The sequence below is a fragment of the Heterodontus francisci genome, chromosome 31 (assembly GCF_036365525.1).
Source record: "Heterodontus francisci isolate sHetFra1 chromosome 31, sHetFra1.hap1, whole genome shotgun sequence".
NCBI classification, from domain to species: domain Eukaryota; kingdom Metazoa; phylum Chordata; class Chondrichthyes; order Heterodontiformes; family Heterodontidae; genus Heterodontus; species Heterodontus francisci.
This window is the reverse complement of record NC_090401.1, coordinates 44294108-44312584: the sequence shown is the minus strand read 5'-3', so window position 1 is coordinate 44312584 and position 18477 is coordinate 44294108. Positions and strand designations below refer to the sequence as shown.

Here is an 18477-nt window from a genome sequence, read left to right as displayed (position 1 = left end):
GCTCTCAATTCTGCATAAACAGTGTGCAATGAAGTGTTCATGTGGGAAGCATGTGTTCTGAATGTGCTGAGGATCATGAAATTGTCCAATACTTGTAACCCTACCTGGTTACTTACACCAAAGTCTAAATTCAGCCAAGTATCTGGTGTTAATGAAGTACGAGATGATCTGAAGACCAAATAAAATCCAAAAAATTGCACTCAGGAAATGTTTTAATGCCCTGCTATAAATGTCAGCTGCATTACAATCAACAACTAACTATATACAGTTCCTGAGTGATGCTCCTTCATGAAGGAAGTCATGAATTCTGCCAACTTCTGTGTTTCTGCCAGCGTCACAGCATTGTAGAGAGAGGCACAGATCCCACCAACTGATCTAGAAATAAAGATTAAGGGAATTACATAGCCACTCAAAAAAAGACCATGTCACAATTCCTGATTTATGTAGATAGATTGTGCAAAGTCAATTACAATACTAATGGCAGTTAAGCTTTGGAGAGACATTATACAAGCCCAAATGTGCACAGCAGTATTAAGCAAGCACAAGGGAGGCTATCTGCATTTACTTCCAGCTCTTTAAAATGTCCTCTATAGGTGGAACTAACCACATTGGTGGAAGAGGGAAAAGAAAGAAAGAGAATGGAGAAAGATTGAAAGATCCCACGTAAAGGGTGGGGGCACTTAAAAGTTTAAGCAGCAGTAATGGTGAAATGAATTGTAGTGCAATAATTGATAAAGCTTGTTCAAAAACAATTGCTCCCCACTCAACACTTCTTACAAGTGGTGTTCAACAGGGAGAAGTACTGATTCAGCTGAAGGGCAGTAGTGTAATCAGGAGGTTTCCTTGCCCATGTTTGACCTGATGCCATAAGACTTCCTGGAATCCTGACTCAATGTTGAGGACTCAGGGTCACTCTCCCTCCTGACTGTATATCTATGTGCTGCCAAATCTGGTGGGACAGGACATTACAAACTAATCATGCAAACGGGGTCCTATTTCAGTGACACTTGGTTCCAATTCACTGACATGACTACTTGCAAATAAAGGAATCAGCTGACAGTGAAAGAGTATTTGACCAAAGTGTTTTATTAATTTGATTAAAAAATCCATAAGTAAAGTTCAAGTAGACACTACCCCACCCCTAAACTTGTTTTGCTCTCCTTTCCCAGCAGCTATTATACAGAATTTACAGCATAAAAACAGACTATTCAGTCAAAATGTTATGCTTCACACTAGTCTCCTCTCACCTGTCCAGCTCATCCTTCTATCTGTTTCTCTCCACTCTTTCCTCCACACTGCCCTTACATTCTCACTGCTCTTTGGGTAAAGGAATTTCTCCCAAATTCTTATTGAATTTATTAGCACATACCTTCTATTTCATGGCCCTTAGTTTTGGACTCACCTATCAAACCCCTTCATAAATTTTGAGGTCTTCCATCAGGTCATCCCTCAGTTGTCTTTTTTATAGAAGGAAGAACTTTGGCTGGTTCAATCTTCCCTACACTTTGACTTCAGTTGATTAAGCGTGTTACTGTACTATGGTCAACAGCAGACAAGTTATCTGGTGCCACTGATTTGGTGGGCAGAAGGGTGAAGAGAAGGGGAATTGAGTACGAGATGGGAAAGTTTGGAAGGGGCAGGGAACATAGGAACAAGAGTAGGCCATTCAGCCCATCGAGCCTGGCCCACCATTCAAGATGATCACAGCTGACCATCCACTTCAATGCCTTTTTCCACACACTATCCTCATATCCCCTTATGTCATTTGTATTTAGAAATGTCAATCTCTGCTTTAAACATACTCAATGACTGAGCTTCCACAGCCCTCTGGGGTAGAGAATTCCATAGATTCACAACCCTCTGAGTAAAGAAGCAACTTAAGCCTCAGGACTGAACACCAGCAAAACAAGTTTGAAAGTGTGCACTGGGCCCCAATGAGAATGACAAGATTTAACTGCAAAGCCTACACCTAACTCAAAATGAGTAACTGAACTTCATATTACTTCAAACCTCTTCCCTTTAATTCTTTCTCGGTTTATATCTCTATTTATGTGTGTTTATCGTGTATGCATGCTAGCGTGGTCACATCATGTATTTCCAGTAGTTTTAACCAAATTAAAGTTAAGGTTAATAAACTTACACCTTTCTTGTTTAAATTTAAGAAAACCTGTTCAATTTCTTTGCCTTACAATTGGAGCAGTGAACAAGGGTTCACTGAGGGGACGTTAAGAACACAGTATTTTAAAAAATTAAACCCTGTTACAGCCAAACCAGGCAAAGGCAGAGAGCAGAACCCTGGACACCTGCCTCACCTGGTCATAACCATTAGCCTTCTTAATTGCTTGCTGCACCTGCATGTTAGCTTTGTGACTTATTGAAAAAGGACACCCAGGTCCCTTTGTACATCTACACTTTCTAATCTCTTAAATGGTAAGAAATACTCTGTACATCTATTTCTCCTACCAAAGTGGATAACCCCACATTTTTCCACATTATACTCCATCTGCCTGCCCACTCACTAAGTCAGTCCAAATCCCCTTGAGGCCACTTTGCATCTTCATGAAAGACATTCCCACCTTGTTTTGGGTCATCCACGAACTTGGAAATATTATATTTGGTCCCCACATCACAATATATAATCAATGATTTGGAACAACTGGGGCCCAAGCATGGATCCTTGTGGTACCCCACTAGTCACAGCCTGCCAACGTAAGAATGACCTGTTTATTCTTTGTTTTCTGCCTCTTAACCAATTCTTAATCCATGCCAGTATATTACCTCCTATCCATGTGCTTTAATTTTGCTAACCAACCTCCCGTGGGGAATTTTATCAAAGGCCTTTTGAAAATACAAGTACACCATGTCCATTGTAAATTCTGTTAGTAACATCCTCAAAAAAACTCCAACAGGTTCGTCAAACACGATTTCCCATCCATAAATCCATGTTGGCTATACCCAATCAGATCATTACTATCCAAGTGTCTATTTATCACATCCTTTAGAATAGATGTTGGCAGTTTTACTACAACTGATGCAAGTCTAACAGGTCTGTAATTCCCAGTTTTCTCTTTCCCTCCCTTCTTAAATAGTGGAAGGACATTTTCTACCTTTCAATTTGCAGGAACCACTCCAATCTATAGAATTTTGGAAGACGATCACCAATACATCCATTATCTCCGTAGCTACCTCTTTCAACACTCTGGGATGTAGAATATCAGGTCCTGGGAACTTATCAACCTTCAGTCCCATTAATTTCTCCAATACAACCTTATATACTAATACTAATTTCCTTAAATTCCTCATTCCCCCTAATCCCTTGGATCCCTAATTCTGGGAGATTTCTTGTATCTTCCTCAGTGAAGACAGCCACAAAGTAATCATTTAGCTTCTCTGCCATTTCTCCAATCCCCATTATAAATTCTCCTGACTCAATCCTGTAATCAACCCACATGCATCTTATTTCCTTTTTACATACCTACAGAAGCTTTTACAGGTCAGTTTTTATATTTTTTTGCTAGCTTACATTATATTCTATACCAGTTTCTTCATCCTCCTTTGCTGTATTCAACAATCATCCCAATCCTTAGTTTTACTACTATTTCTGGCAACTTTATTAGGTCTTTTCCTTTAACCTTACACAATCCTCAATTTCCTTTGTTATCCACAGCTGACAGCCTTTACTTTTGGGTTTTTTGCCTTGAAGGAATGTATAGTTGCTGTAAACAATGTAATATTTCTTTAAAGACTATCCATTCATACCTTTTAATGTATTTTCCTAATCCACCTCAGCCAATTTGCCCCTCATACCTTCATAATTTCCTTTGTTCAAATTCAACACCCTGGCGTTAGATTAAACCTCCTCACTTTCCAACATAAATGTAAAATTTTATCAAATTATGGTCACTTATCCCTAAAAGGTTCTTTTACAACAAGATTATTAATTAGCCCTTTCTCATTACATATTAGATCTAAAATAGCCTGTTCTCTAGTCGGTTCCTCAACATACTGCTCTAGAAAACCATCCCCAACATTCCAGAAACTTGTCCTCCACAGCATTAATGCTCATTAGGTTTACCCAGTCTATATGCAGATTGAAGTCACCCATGATTACAGTATTACCCATGCTACATGCTTCTCTAATCTCCTGATTAATGCCATGTCCCACACTACCATTACTGTTTGGTGGCCTACAAACACCTCCTACCAATCCTTGCTGCCCCTTGCTGTTTATTAGCTCCACCCAAACAGATTCCTCATTTTGTTCTTCCGATCGGAGATCCGCCCTTACTAATGTACTGATCTCATCCCTCATCAGTGCAACACCACTCCTTTTCCTTTTTGCCCATCCTTCCTAAATGTCAAATATCCTTGAATATTCAGTTCGCGGTCTTGGTCACCTATAGCCATGTTTCTGGTATGGCAATTAGATCATACCCATTTACCTCCATTTGGGCCTTTAAGTCATCTACTTTGTTGCGAACGCTGTGTGCATTCAGGTAGAGTGCCCTTAACCTTGTCTTTTGACATTATTCTACATTCTAAGCCTAGTTGATGTCACTTGCTACTTTTCTACTTCCTGTTACCAGCTTTACTTCCTTCCAATTTGAGCTACTTCTCAGCTTCCCATCCCCGACAAGCTAGTTTAAACACTCTCCAATAGCACTAACAAATCTCCCTGCGAGGATTAGTTCCAGTCCTGTTAAGGTGTAGCGTGTCCATCTTGTACAGGTCCCATCTGCCCCAGAAATCTGATGCCCTCCCTCCTACACCAATTCTCCAACCACATGTTCAATCGATCAAAAATCCTCCTATTCCTATACTCACTAGCACATGGTACTGGGAGTAATCCCAGGATTACTGCTTTGGAGGGCTTGCTTTTTACCTTCCTTCCCAACTCCCTAAAATCTGCTTTCAGGACCTCATTCCTCTTCCTACCCATGTCATTGGTACCAATGTGGGCCACAGCCACTGGCTGTACACCCTCCCCCAGAAGGAGACCCTGCAGCCATTCCATGACATCCTTGACCCTGGCACCAGGGAGGCAACACACCATCCTGGAGTCACGTTTACTGCCGCAGAAATGCCTGTCTGACCCAGACTATTGAATTCCCTTTCACTATTGCTCTTCCACTCTTCCTCCCCTCTTGTGCAGCTGAGACACCTGTGGTGCCACAGACTTTCCTCTGGCTGCACTCCCCCAAGGAACCATCACTCTCACCAGTATCCAAAATGGAAAACTGATTAGCAAGCAAGATAGACTCAGGGGATTCCTGCATTGCTTGCCTGGTTCTCTTAGCCTGCCTGGCAGTCGCCCATTCCCTCACTGCCTGCATGCTCCAAACCTACAGCATGACCACCTCCCTAAACGTGTTATCCACATAACCCTCTGCCTCACGGATGCACAACTGTGACTCCAGACACTACTCAAGTTCCGAAACCCGGAGCTCAAGCTTCTGCAGCCGGTAACGCTTCTTGCAGATGTGTTAGTGTCAGGCATGAGGTGTGGCCATGACTTCCCACATATCCCAGGATGTACATTCCACTTGGCCAAGCTGACCTGCCATAACGCAACTTTAAAAATGTTTAATTACAATAAGTAAAATAACTTACCAGTTACTCACCAATCAACTTCAAGGAAGGAAGACCTTCCTTCACACACCAAACTCCCACTTTACACTCTGTGCATTCAGCCTTATTTTCTTAAATTTATAGTTCCCCTCCTTCCCAAACTACCTCAATTACCAAACTCCCTTCTTCACTGTGCCCTCCAGCAGCACTCAGTGCTGCTTCTCTGCACGGAGTCCCCTGAACTTATACTCTGAAAACAATGCTGTCAGCTCTGCTAGTGCTCTGCAAAAGCTCAGAAACCAGTTTAAGCTAGTTACCTAATTAACTAGTTGCAGCTACTGAGTGGTAGTATACCCCTGTTTAAAACTACAAGAAACCTAACTGAAGCAGGAATTTCAATTAATTGCTAGATGTAAAACAAAACAAAAACTAGTGTGGAGAGATTAGCCCTTAAGATTCACTCACTTACCAAACCCCCTTCTTCACACTCAGGTGCAGGCAAGCAGCACAGAGTCCCCTCAATTTAGACTCTGAAAACAATGGTGTGTCAGCTCTGCTAGGGGCATGAAGTGAAGAGGAAGTATCAATCAAGAATGGTTACAGTAAAAAATTGACACCACCACCTTTCCCCCTTTGGATTGTGGATAATTCCTAGGTTTCAGTTTACCTGTGGCCCTTCAATGAAATCATGCCAACTTCAGCTGCTTGATCAAGGAAAGTCTGTGCAAGGACATTATTCCCATCAGTGCCACCAATCTGGAAAACTACATTCATTCTGCTTCTACATTTCACATCAACAGGGCATCTAAAATGAAGCAGTACGTGGCATTATTTGAAATTCAGCATTGTGCACTCAGGTCAAATATTAAACTATTTACAAGCCAGCAACAACTTTGAAATTAGCCAACTCACACATAGAATTTATTGGAATCCTCAATCACATCATAGAGCTGCTTAGATTTAGCAACACTGTTCCGTTCCATTGCTTCAAGACCCCCATTGCTCTTTATCCAATCCAAGACCAAGCGCATGATATAAATACTGAAAGAAAGACAGGCATACAACCCTGCAGGTTACAAAACAACTGGGCATTGCATGTAACTGAAATGCACAATCACAGATAATTCCCTCTGTCATTGGGCAGAAAACATGCAATGTTTGTAGTGGTCATCATTAGCTTACAAACAAAATCAAATTCCTGTATATGGGTTAACACCTCTGCTATTAGGGGTGTTCAGTTTGTATGTTATATCTCATTGGATTATTTCACCTCCAGATTAAAGTAGCCTCAGTAACAGAACATTAGTGTGCCATTATGAAGCAGTTGCAACACACTTGGAGGTTACTAAGCCTTGGCAATCTACATCCAAAGATCGGTACCTTGGCTTGGAGACCCTGAAACATGAGAACGGGTTTCTGCACAAACACCTGGGAGACCAGGTCAAAAACCACAAACTACCATGAGCACATTCCATTATGAAGATACGCATCAACTACATGGCCAATGCATATATTCCCATCACTAAAGAAGAGAGAGATCCATTTCCAGTACATTTTCCACATGAGATGCTACATGAATTGGAACCTCAAATGTATGAGGTCCTAAGAGCTCAGGACTTCAATATTAGATTCCTCAAAAATACTAGAGCACTGTACCAACCTGTAACATGGGGGAGTATTGTAAAGACTTTCTGCTTGCAATTTATAGTCAAACACTATTGGACACCCACTAAGTGCGAATTCCAGGAGATCTTCTCGGACTATTACTACCGTCACTCCTGCACAACCGAGATTTTTCTGGGCGGCGGCAAATATCACACCAAACTTCAGGAAGGGACAGAAGAGGATAAAATAAAGTTAGCGTAACACTTTGCTGAAGTCCATTTTTATTCTAGCTATATATAATATATATTCTATATAGTCTAGCTATTGTAAAAGTCAATGTCAATTCATCTCGAATCTTCACCTTTCAGCACTGTTACAGGATCGCCACTAAAAGGGAGAAGGTCTCAGAGGGTTCTCGTTTTATATTGACTTACCCTTGAGACATCCAATGGCTTAGAAAGGAAGTTGGACGACATGTCAGAGACCAGAATGGTTTCCTTGAAGTCTGGGATGAAGTGGAACTCCACCCCATTGATTGAATCATTGGCACAGTAGTAAAGGTAAGAGGAGTCAGGACTGAGATTCCAACTGTCGGGATCAGGTATCTCTACAAAAAGACAGGATGAACTTTAGAATTCTTGAAAAGCACCACGCAAATGCACAACCTCCAAAACCTAAAAAAGGACAAGGCAGCCAGCGCATGGGAACAACATTACCTCCAAGAGCCACACTGCTTACTTGGAAATAAAGCATCACGCCTTCATCACTGGATCAAAATCCTGGAACTCCCATTTAAAAGCACTGTGGGACCGCCTTCACTACACAAACCACAGTGGTTCAAAAAGGCAGTTTGCTAGCACATTCAAGGTCAACTAGGGACGGACAATAAATGCTGGCCTTGCCAGCGACATCCACATCCCACATCCCTGGAATGTATTCATTGTTAAAAATCAGACATCAACCAACATTGATCATTGCTTAGGTCCCGAGAACCTAAGCCAGTGGTGAGAGGACATGTTGCTGATAATTATGGGATGTAGCAACCTTTTGGCACAGTGTACTTCCTTTAATGGTTCTATTAGCTTGGTGATACATGCATATCCAGACTAGAGCACATCATTCATAGAGGGTAGAACCACCCATGAGTCTCTAGAAAGCCCAACAGCTATAAGCAGCTGAGCCCCACAAAGCTGTATGGAGTAATTCTTCTGCAAACCCCACCCCAAAGTTGAGATTCAAATCACCTGCTTCAGGGTAGAACAACAATCCCATTAAAACCCTTACTTGTATAAGTGTCCTGTTCAACATGGACGATATTCACTTTCCCCAACTTCTCGGCCTCTTTGGCTGCCTCAGCAGACCAGGCCCCAGTGACCACAAAGTCTGCACGTCTGGCTTCTTTCAGTCCAATAAGGTTGAAGGGGACAGCACTGAACTGGCCACTCCCACCACCCTGCAAGAATAATATTTTGTAGTTCTCTGGGATCTTCCTGTAAAGACAGTTTGATCATCATGAGGGACAGGCAGTGTTCAACAAGACTGAAGCAGCTGGCTTCCTATCTCCTAAAGAGGATTCTCACCAGACTGGTCAGAGAAAAGCAAACATGACTAACAAGATAGATTCTCATCCACAGCACTGGGCGTTAGAGTGCTTTCACTGCAGAAATCCCACTCATTCCACCCAAACTTCAAAACATTAAAATGAGGAGAGTTCTCTCCTTTCTTTCCCAGGCTCTGCTCCCAATTTACCCAAGTGAGGAGAATCTAACCAGCACATGTCCACTGTTACTGACTGGGGGTTGGGGGTGGTGTAGAAGAGAGAAAGGGCTGATTCATCTCTCAACACTGGGGTCACAGGATAATGAGCAGGAGTCCAAGCTTGTGAAGCCCAGTGGCAAGGAGATCAACTGCAACATTCCCACCAGCCAAAACATTAAACACCATGTGTATGGTAATTGCCAATATACATGAATGCTTCTACAACCAGTGGGCAACATAGGGGCTGCAGTGTGTGATCCACACTGGGAATAATATTTAAGTTAAATTTTCAGTGTATTTTATGATGAGTTTTTGTTATGCAGTTACATGGCACTGAAGCAACCATTAAGGGTTCAATTAAAAGAAAAAGCAGACCAGAGCAGTAATAGCAGACTAACTGGCTTATAAGTCATTTGACAGTTTATTCATTATTACAAATACTCAAGCATTGGGGTAGAGGAAGGGGAAATGTTATCAATAACAGATTCATTAGTCCTCCCAGTCCACGTGTATTAGAATGAGATTCCCAGTAATTTCACAATTAACGACACGGGGCTCCCACAATCAGATCTTTTTCTTTTGCCATGAAGTCCCTTTAATTGAATGAGACCCATTATCAGGGCAGGCTGGCCGGTTGAATGATGGGATGGTGGATTGTTTGATCTGAATCAGCCTGTTGAATTATTCTCGTCAAAGAGTTTGAACTGGACAGATTACTCACAGCAGGTCGCTCAAATTGGCTTTGGTCGCGTCCAGGATTTCAGTGAACTCTGGAGATCTGTGACTCATTTCTGTTGAATGGATAATACATAAAGTGGGGGATTAGACAAACAGATACGTACAACTGTAAAGATTAATGTGCGACATGACAAGAGACTAACCGAGAACACCAACCCCAAGTCCGCTGTAATCTAGCAGGTCTTTCTGAGCTTGAATCAACACCTGGAGGGAAATATCGTTACATTACACCGGTTAGCATAGATCTGGGTGGGTCCCAAAGATTAAACCCTAACTCAGAGTTCCACCCAACTTTTCACATTACTGCACACTCTCAACCCAAACCCCTGTGATCAGACAATCCCTCCAGCTAAGGCTGGACTTCTAAAATAAAACCTTGATTTATTTCAAATTTAAATCAAACACGATTACATCTGTTCCTTCAGTTTGAAGGCCCACTCCGGGGTGGGAGTCTTGAGTTTAATAAGTTACATTTAAGCCTCAAAGCGGGCAGTTTATGCCCCAATGCTGGAGACCTGCGACCACCCCCGTGCAGTTCTGTACCAGAAGGGTTACTGCAGGGTGTTACACTGGGAGGGCCGGAGAGTCGAAACAACTTCACCCAATTTACAAAACCGCTCATTTACCGACTGGGGAAGCTTGGAGCAACCAGAGGCGAAATTAATCACAGACTTCCTCTTCTCCATCATTGAAGGAGGTCTCAAGACTCCTGTCCAACAGAGGTGTTAAATGCTGACCCCCCCAGCCACTCTCATTGGCTATTTTCACAAGGTGTTGGTATTTATCTCATCAGGGATTGGTTAGAATCTACTTGCACAGCGTTTCCCCGCCCCGTGGTTCATAGCAGCAAAGAGCTGGCACAGGTGCGATGGGCTGAATGTCCACCTGTGCTGCATGATTCTATGATTATGGAAGCTTTCAGTACCTCAGGGATTGCCTGGACTGTCTTGGACCCACTTCCATTGCTTCAAATGAAACTTTCCCACACCTATTCGACAAAGTGGAGTTGTATTCCTTTAAATGGATTGACCCATTGTTCTGATGTTTATAGGTGGACATTTTCTGGGTAATTAATTGGTTAGAGCAATGGGGAGCACTGGTATAATGTTGTTGCTCGTAGGTAGATAAGCAACTCCATCCACTGTCCTGATATGTAACTCCATATCTCGCTTCTCCCCGTTCAATCCACTTTGTCATTTTATTCCACAGTTTCTCTAGTTAGGCTTGCAGGATGCTGGATGTAGGAAGACACTGAGAACTTCCTACCAGCGACCTTGCATTTATATAGCACCTTTCAGAATCTCACAATGTCCCAAAGTGCTTCACAGCCAGTGGAGTACATCTGTTGTTATGTAGGGAAATATTGTAGACAATTTGCAGGCTGCAAGCTCGTACAAACAGCAATGCGATTTGTTTAGTCCAAGGTCTTCTTGTAAATTGTGAGGTGGGTGGGGGAAGGGAAGGGGAAGAGCAGAGGACAAAGAAAAGTTAAAGGAAGATGACTTCACAGCTGCTCAGTTTCTGAAAGGTATATATATATATATATATCTGGGTGGCACAGTGGCGCAGTGGTTAGCACCGCAGCCTCACAGCTCCAGGGACCCGGGTTGGTTCGATTCCGGGTACTGCCTGTGTGGAGTTTGCAAGTTCTCCCTGTGTCTGCGTGGGTTTTCTCCGGGGTGCTCCGGTTTCCTCCCACAAGCCAAAAGACTTGCAGGTTGATAGGTAAATTGGCCATTATAAATTGTCACTAGTATAGGTAGGTGGTAGGGAAATATAGAGACAGGTGGGGATGTTTGGTAGGAATATGGGATTAGTGTAGGATTAGTATAAATGGGTGGTTGATGTTCCGCACAGACTCGGTGGGCTGAAGGGCCTGTTTCAGTGCTGTATCTCTAATCTAATCCAAGGTCACTCTAAAGCAGGACACTGTCCGTGTCTTCCTACATCAAAGATGCCGTGTTCCTTCCCCATTTTTTTCCTTTTCAAGTTTTTACCTTTTAGAAAGTTATTATTGAATCTGCTTTCACCACACTTTCAGGCAGTGCATTCCAGATTGTAACAACTCACAGGAACACAGGAAAATAGGAGCAGGAGTAGGCCATTCAGCCCATCGAGTCTGCCCCACCACTCAATATGATCATGGCTGATCTTCCACTTCAATGCCTTTTTCCCACATTGTCCCTATATCCCTTTATGTCATTGGTATTTAGAAATCTGTCAGTCTCTGCTTTAAACATACTCAATGACTGAGCTTCCACAGCCCTCAGGGGTAGAGAATTCCAAAGATTCACAACCCTCTGAGTAAAGAAATTTCTCCTCATCTCTGTCCTAAGTGGCTTCCCCTTATTTTGAAATTGTATCCCTTGGTTCTAGACTCCCCAACCAGGGGAAACATCTTAGCTGCATCTACCCTGTCTATCCCTTTAAGTCTATTGTGGGTTTCAATGAGATCACCTCTCATTCTTCGAAACTCGAGGGAATACAGACCCAGTTTCCCCAATCTCTCTTCACAGGACAGTCCCGCCATCCTGGGAACAAGTCTGGTGAACCTTTGTCGCATTCCCTCTATGGCAATAATATCCTTCCTAAGGTAAGGGGACCAAAACTGCACACAGTACTCCAGGTGTGGTCTAACCAAGGTTCTATATAATTGAAGCAAGACTTTGCTACTCCTGTACTCAAATCCTCTTGCGATAAAGGCTAACATGCCATTAGCCTTCTTAATTGCTTGCTGCACCTGCATGTTAGCTTTCCATCTACATGCTGCCCATCAGTGACATCATCTGACAGTGTTAGATTTCACATGTTCACTGACGACACCCAGCTCTATCTCACCACCACCTTGCTTGACTCCTCCACTGTTGTTAAACTATCAGACTGCTTATCTGACATCCAGTACTGGATGAGCAGAAATTTGCTCCAATTAAGTATTGGGAAGACTGAATCATCTTCAGTCCCTGCACCAAATTTCGTTCCCTAGCTACAACTCCGTCCCTTCCCTGGCAACAGTCTGAAGTTAAGCCGGTCTGTTCACAACCTTGGTGTGGATGGTCCAACCTCATATTCAAGCCATCACTAAGACCACCTATTTCCATCTCTGTCAGATTGCCCAACTTCACCCCTATCTCAGCTCATCCACTGCTGAAACCTTCATTCATGGCCTTCGTTACCTCTTGACTTGACCATTCCAATGAACTCCTGCCTGGTCTCCCACATTCTACCCTCCGTAAATTTGAGGTCATCCAAAACTCTGCTGCCCATGTCTTAACTTGCTCTAAATTCTGTTCACCTATCACCCCTATGTTCGCTGACCTAAATTAGCTCAAAGTAAAACAACATTTTAATTTTAAAATTCTCATGCTTGTTTTCAAATTTTTCCATGGCCTTGTCCCTCCCTATCTCTGCTATCTTCTCCAGCCCCACAGCCCTCCGAGATATCTGCACTCCTCTAATTCTGGCCTCTTGAACATCCCCAATTTTAATCACTCCACCATTGGTGGCTGCACCTTCAGTTGCCTAGCTCCTAAGCCCTGGAATACCCTCCCTATATCTCTTTGCCTCTCTACCTCACTTTCTCCTTTAAGACACTCCTTAAACCTACCTCTTTGACCAAGCTTTTGGTTATCTGTTCTAATAGCTCCTTATGTGGCTCGGTGTCATATTTTGTTTGATAATGCTCCTGTGAAGCCCCTTGGGACATTCTATCATGTTAAAAATGCTATATAAATAGAAGTTGTTGTTTTTCTGCTGCGCCATCAATTCTAAACATCTCCTGGATCTTCCTTCCCATGGAAATAGCTCCAGCAGCGCATTCTCCAATACTCTACCCTTCAAATAGCTTCTGAAATTCACTCACCTGTCACATCTGTCTCTGAACCTGTACAACTGTTCGTCAATGCTCCATGCCAACTCCACCCTGCCTAAGTTAATTTTATCCCATCACGGGACCCGTGACTTCAACTTTCTATTGTTTCCTCTCTATTCCCATTTTACTGCCAGGATATATGTATTCTAATAATTACTGCATCACCAGGCCTATGTAACTTGTGTTTTCCCTGTGTCCAATTGCATGCGTCTTTTGGCTGTCACTCCAGACCTGAGCCCATTTCCACTTTTTACTTCATTTCTTTAACTTCTTTTTTTTTTACCCCTCCTAGACCCCTCTCTCCTGTTGCTGGGCCTCTTTTCATTTCTCCCCTCTCCAGTACTCTGTTCCCCAAATCCCTACCCCAATCATTCAGTACTGCTTAATCTTCCAACCCTCCGGCCGACATCCCAGGCTTGATTCCCTCTTAGATAAGCTTACAGCTTCCCTCTGTGTCTCTTTTGGAAGGGCCCATTGAGGTGCTCATCGCTACCTCATTGTGAGCTCCAACCTCATCTTACTCTCCCACCGACCTTCCCACCCAGTGGGAACTAATTTTGCCAATCTCCTTCCCAACCAACTCACCCCTCCCAGTGCTGACTCTGTGGCTCCTGCCAGTGGATCAGCTTTCATTGGCACCCCACCCCCCACGCGCTCCCCCCCACCCGCTGCTTCTGTCTCCAGAATGTCTGTTCACTTGTGAACAAGGCTCTTGCCATCCATGAACTTATTGTAGATGATTGCTTCAACATCATAGTGTTACGACCAAGTGAGAAAGGAGTCTAGGGTTCCCGCTCAGCTTTCACCTGGTCTTACCTTAACAGGGTTTAATTTTAAACACACTGTTTTTTAGCTCCCCCTTAGTGAATCCTTGTTCACTAACTTCCAATTATAAGACAAAGAAACTAGCCAAGCAGGTTTTCTTAGCTTTAAAGAAAAAAGGTTGACCTTTATTAAACTTAAACTCTAACTCAGTTAACGCCTACGGATACGCGACGTGCCCATGCTTGCATGCATATGCCATACACACATGCAGATAGAGACAGAAAAGAGCAGAAGAAACAAAGTGGAAAAGTTTGAGGCAATATCTGAAGATGGTTTTGGTTACTGTTCCTCGAGATTGCTGTAAAGTCCTTGATTGTAGGTAGGTCTTGCTTTTCATTGGGGCCCAGTATTCTCCTTAAACCTCATTCGATGTAGGAGACTTTTCACTCTTGCGGTTCATGTGTCCTCAGTGGGTCCAGCGGCTTGTGACAAAGAGATTGGAGCAGACAGGAGAGTCTTCTCAGTCCAGGAGCATTCTGCAGTCTGTCTGAGTTCAAACTCTTTGTACAATTCAGAAAAATCCAGGTTGCCAAGCAGGTTAGTCATCCGACTAGCTGGTCTGACCACGTCTGTTTGTGGATTCTCTTGTCTTAGCCGACTCTGAAATGTCTCTTCTTACACTCAATACCTGGTGCTCAAAGTCCATTGTGGGTTAAACTGGAGCAGGGAATGCCCCTTTGTCCCTCCAAGCACTGTCTGTTAGTATGCAAAACATTTTTCCAGCCAAGTGTCTGGTAATTTTTTTTAACAAGTCCTTTCTTCACTTCAGTAACAGTTTAAAATCAATGTTCATATGATAAAATTAATACGCCTCATTCTTGGCAGGTGGTGGCTGCATGACAATAGCCTCAACAGAAATCTAGCTGAGGGGTGATGACACCTTCCCCCTAAATGAGGCATTCCCGCCAGCTATACCTTCCATCACTTGCTCCCACCGCTCCCTGGCAGACTGTCATGGTGGTGATGTAGCTCTGATCACCAAATCTCACCTTGATCTATTACCCCTCCTCCTCTGACACTCTCTCCTCCTTTCAGCATCTCACCTTGTTCTACCCCTCTTGCCTCTCATTTAAAATCCTTGTTTCTCTACCACCCACCCAAGTAGCATAAATTCCTTTCACCAAGATATCTTCACTAGTTTCCTCGCTCAAACTCTGCACTGAGAAACCTTGCATCCTCAGTGACTTCAACCTCCATCTCAATTCATAATTCTGTCTCTCCTCTGAGTTCACTGCCCTCCTATCCTCCTTTAATTTCTCCCTCCATATAAACTCCCCAACCCATGTTTTTTTAAAAATTCTTTCATGGGATGTGGGCGTCGCAGGCCAGGCCAGTATTTATTGCTCATCCCTAATTGCCCTTGAACTGAGTGGCTTGCTAGGCCATTTCGAGGGCATGTAAGAGTCAACCACATTGCTGTGGGTCTGGAGTCACATGTAGGCCGGACCAGGTAAGGACAGCAGATTTCCTTCCCTAGAGGACATTAGTGAACCAGATGGGTTTTTACAACAATCGACAATGGTTTCATCGCCATCATTAGACCAGCTTTAAATTCCAGATTTATTAATTGAATTCAAATTCTACCTTCTGCTGTGGTGAGATTCGAACCCACGTCCCCAGAGCAATACCTGGGTCTCTGGGTTACTAGTCCACTGACAAATTCACAACCACCACCTTGACCTTGCCATCTCATGTGGCCTTGCTACTCCAGTCGTGTCCATCACAAATAACACAATCTCCGATCACTTCTTTGTATTGCTCTCTATTCACATGCCCCTCATAACCCTATTTCCTCCTGTGCCTGCCCCTGAAAAAAACACTCCAAATTCTGTCCTGTTGACCCTGCAAAGTCCTCCTTACTAACATCTGGGAGCTGTCCCACAGACTAGTGAAGCAACAGCCTGACATAGTCATACTCACGGAATCATACCTTACAGACAATGTCCCAGACACCACCATCACCATCCTCGGGTCTGTCCTTTCCCACCAGCAGGACAGACACAACAGAGGTGGCGGCACAGTGGTATACAGTTGGGAGGGAGTTTTCCTGGGAGTCCTCAACATCAACTCCGGACCCCATCAAGTCTCATGGCATCAGGTCAAACATGGGCAAGGAAACTTCCTGCTGATTACCTCCTCCGTCTCCCACCCCCCCCTCAGCTGATGAGTCAGTACTCCACCATGTTGAACAGCACTTGGAGGAAGCACTGAGGGTGGCAGAATGTACTCTGGGTGGGGGACTCCAATGTCCATCACCAAGAGTGGCTTGGTAGCACCACTACTGACTGAGCTGGCTGAGTCCTAAAGGACATATCTGCTAGACTGGGTCTGCAGCAGGTGGTGGGGTCACCAACAAGACAGAAAAATATACTTGACCTCGTCTTCACTAATCTGTCTGCCACAGATGCATCTGTCCATGACAGTATTGGTAGGAGTGACCACCGCACAGTCTTTGTGGAGACAAAGTCCCATCTTCACATTGAGGATACCCTCTATCGGTTTGTGTGGCACTGCCACTGTGCTAAATGGGATAGATTTAGAACAGATCTAGCAATGCAAAACTGGGCATAATTTCTTATCCACAGCTGTTACAAAAATTTCTAAATTCACTTGAAAAAGCCCTTCAAAACACTCCCACAGGGGATGCAGAGACCAAGTGGGCCCACATCAGAGACGCCATCTATGAGTCAGCCATGACCACCGATGGCAAACGTGTGAAGCGGAATGCAGACTGGTTTCAATTTCATTTTGAAGAGCTGGAACCTGTCATAGCCGCAAAGCGCATTGCACTGCTGAACTACAAAAAAGCCCCCAGCGAGTTAACATCCGTAGCACTTAAAACAGCCAGAAGCGTTGCACAAAGAACAGCCAGGCGCTGTGCAAATGACTACTGGCAACACCTATGCAGTCATATTCAGCTGGCCTCAGACACCGGAAACATCAGAGGAATGTATGATGGCATTAAGAGAGCTTTTGGGCCAACCATCAAGAAGATCGCACCCCTCAAATCTAAATCAGGGGACACAATCACTGACCAACGCAAGCAAATGGACCGCTGGGTTGAGCACTACCTAGAACTGTACTCCAGGGAGAATGTTGTCACTGAGACTGCCCTCAATGCAGCCCAGTCTCTGCCAGTCATGGATGAGCTGGACGTACAGCCAACAAAATCGGAACTCTGTGATACCATTGATTCTCTAGCCAGTGGTAAAGCCCCTGGGAAGGACGGCATTACCCCTGAAATAATCAAGAGTGCTAAGCCTGCCATACTGTCAGCACTCTACGAACTGCTTTGCCTGTGCTGGGACAAGGGTGCAGTACCACAGGACATGCGCGATGCCAATATCATCACCCTCTATAAAAACAAAGGTGACGGCGGTGACTGCAACAACTACCGTGGAATCTCCCTGCTCAGCATAGTGGGGAAAGTCTTCGCTCGAGTCGCTTTAAACAGGCTCCAGAAGCTGGCCGAGCGTGTCTACCCTGAGGCACAGTGTGGCTTTCGAGCAGAGCGATCGACCATTGATGTTGTTCTCCTTCCGTCAGCTACAGGAGAAATGGCGCGAACAACAGATGCCCCTCTACATTGCTTTCATTGATCTCACCAAAGCCTTTGACCTCATCAGCAGACGTGGTCTCTTCAGACTACTAGAAAAGATCGGATGTCCACCAAAGCTACTAAGTATCATCACCTCATTCCATGACAATATGAAAGGCACAATTCAACAGAGCAGCGCTTCATCAGACCCCTTTCCTATCCTGAGTGGCGTGAATCAGGGCTGTGTTCTCGCACCTACACTGTTTGGGATTTTCTTCTCCCTGCTGCTCTCACACGTGTTCAAGTCTTCAGAAGAAGGAATTTTCCTCCACACAAGATCAGGTGGCAGGTTGTTCAACCTTGCCCGTCTAAGAGCGAAGTCCAAAGTATGGAAAGTCCTCATCAGGGAACTCCTCTTTGCTATCGATGCTGCATTAACATCTCACACTGAAGAGTGTCTGCAGAATCTCATCGACAGGTTTGCGGCTGCCTGCAACGAATTTGGCCTAACGATCAGCCTCAAGAAAATGAACATCATGGGACAGGACGTCAGAAATGCTCCATCCATCAATATCGG

At 44.0% G+C, this 18477-nt stretch overlaps 1 protein-coding gene across 6 annotated transcripts in view; it reads right to left on the bottom strand.

The window, feature by feature from the left end:
* Positions 1–212: 212 nt before the first annotated feature.
* The window catches only part of LOC137346986 (phosphoserine aminotransferase-like), a 68380-nt gene continuing 50115 nt past the window's right edge, over positions 213–18477 (bottom strand). Inside the window, exons 1-9 of one of the 6 annotated variants that reach the window (XM_068010967.1) lie at positions 10296–10358; positions 9813–9873; positions 9653–9722; positions 8458–8663; positions 7608–7780; positions 7229–7392; positions 6481–6609; positions 6236–6373; positions 213–375 (exon numbers count right to left, since the gene is read on the bottom strand). In XM_068010967.1, the coding sequence (XP_067867068.1) occupies positions 255–375; positions 6236–6373; positions 6481–6609; positions 7229–7392; positions 7608–7780; positions 8458–8663; positions 9653–9722; positions 9813–9873; positions 10296–10358 (1125 nt within the window). In that variant the 3' untranslated portion in view covers positions 213–254. Of the gene's footprint in view, positions 376–6235; positions 6374–6480; positions 6610–7228; positions 7393–7607; positions 7781–8457; positions 8664–9652; positions 9723–9812; positions 9874–10295; positions 10359–18477 lie in introns of those variants that run through there. The other 5 variants (XM_068010962.1, XM_068010968.1, XM_068010965.1 and 2 more) reach the window with 5 other exon arrangements.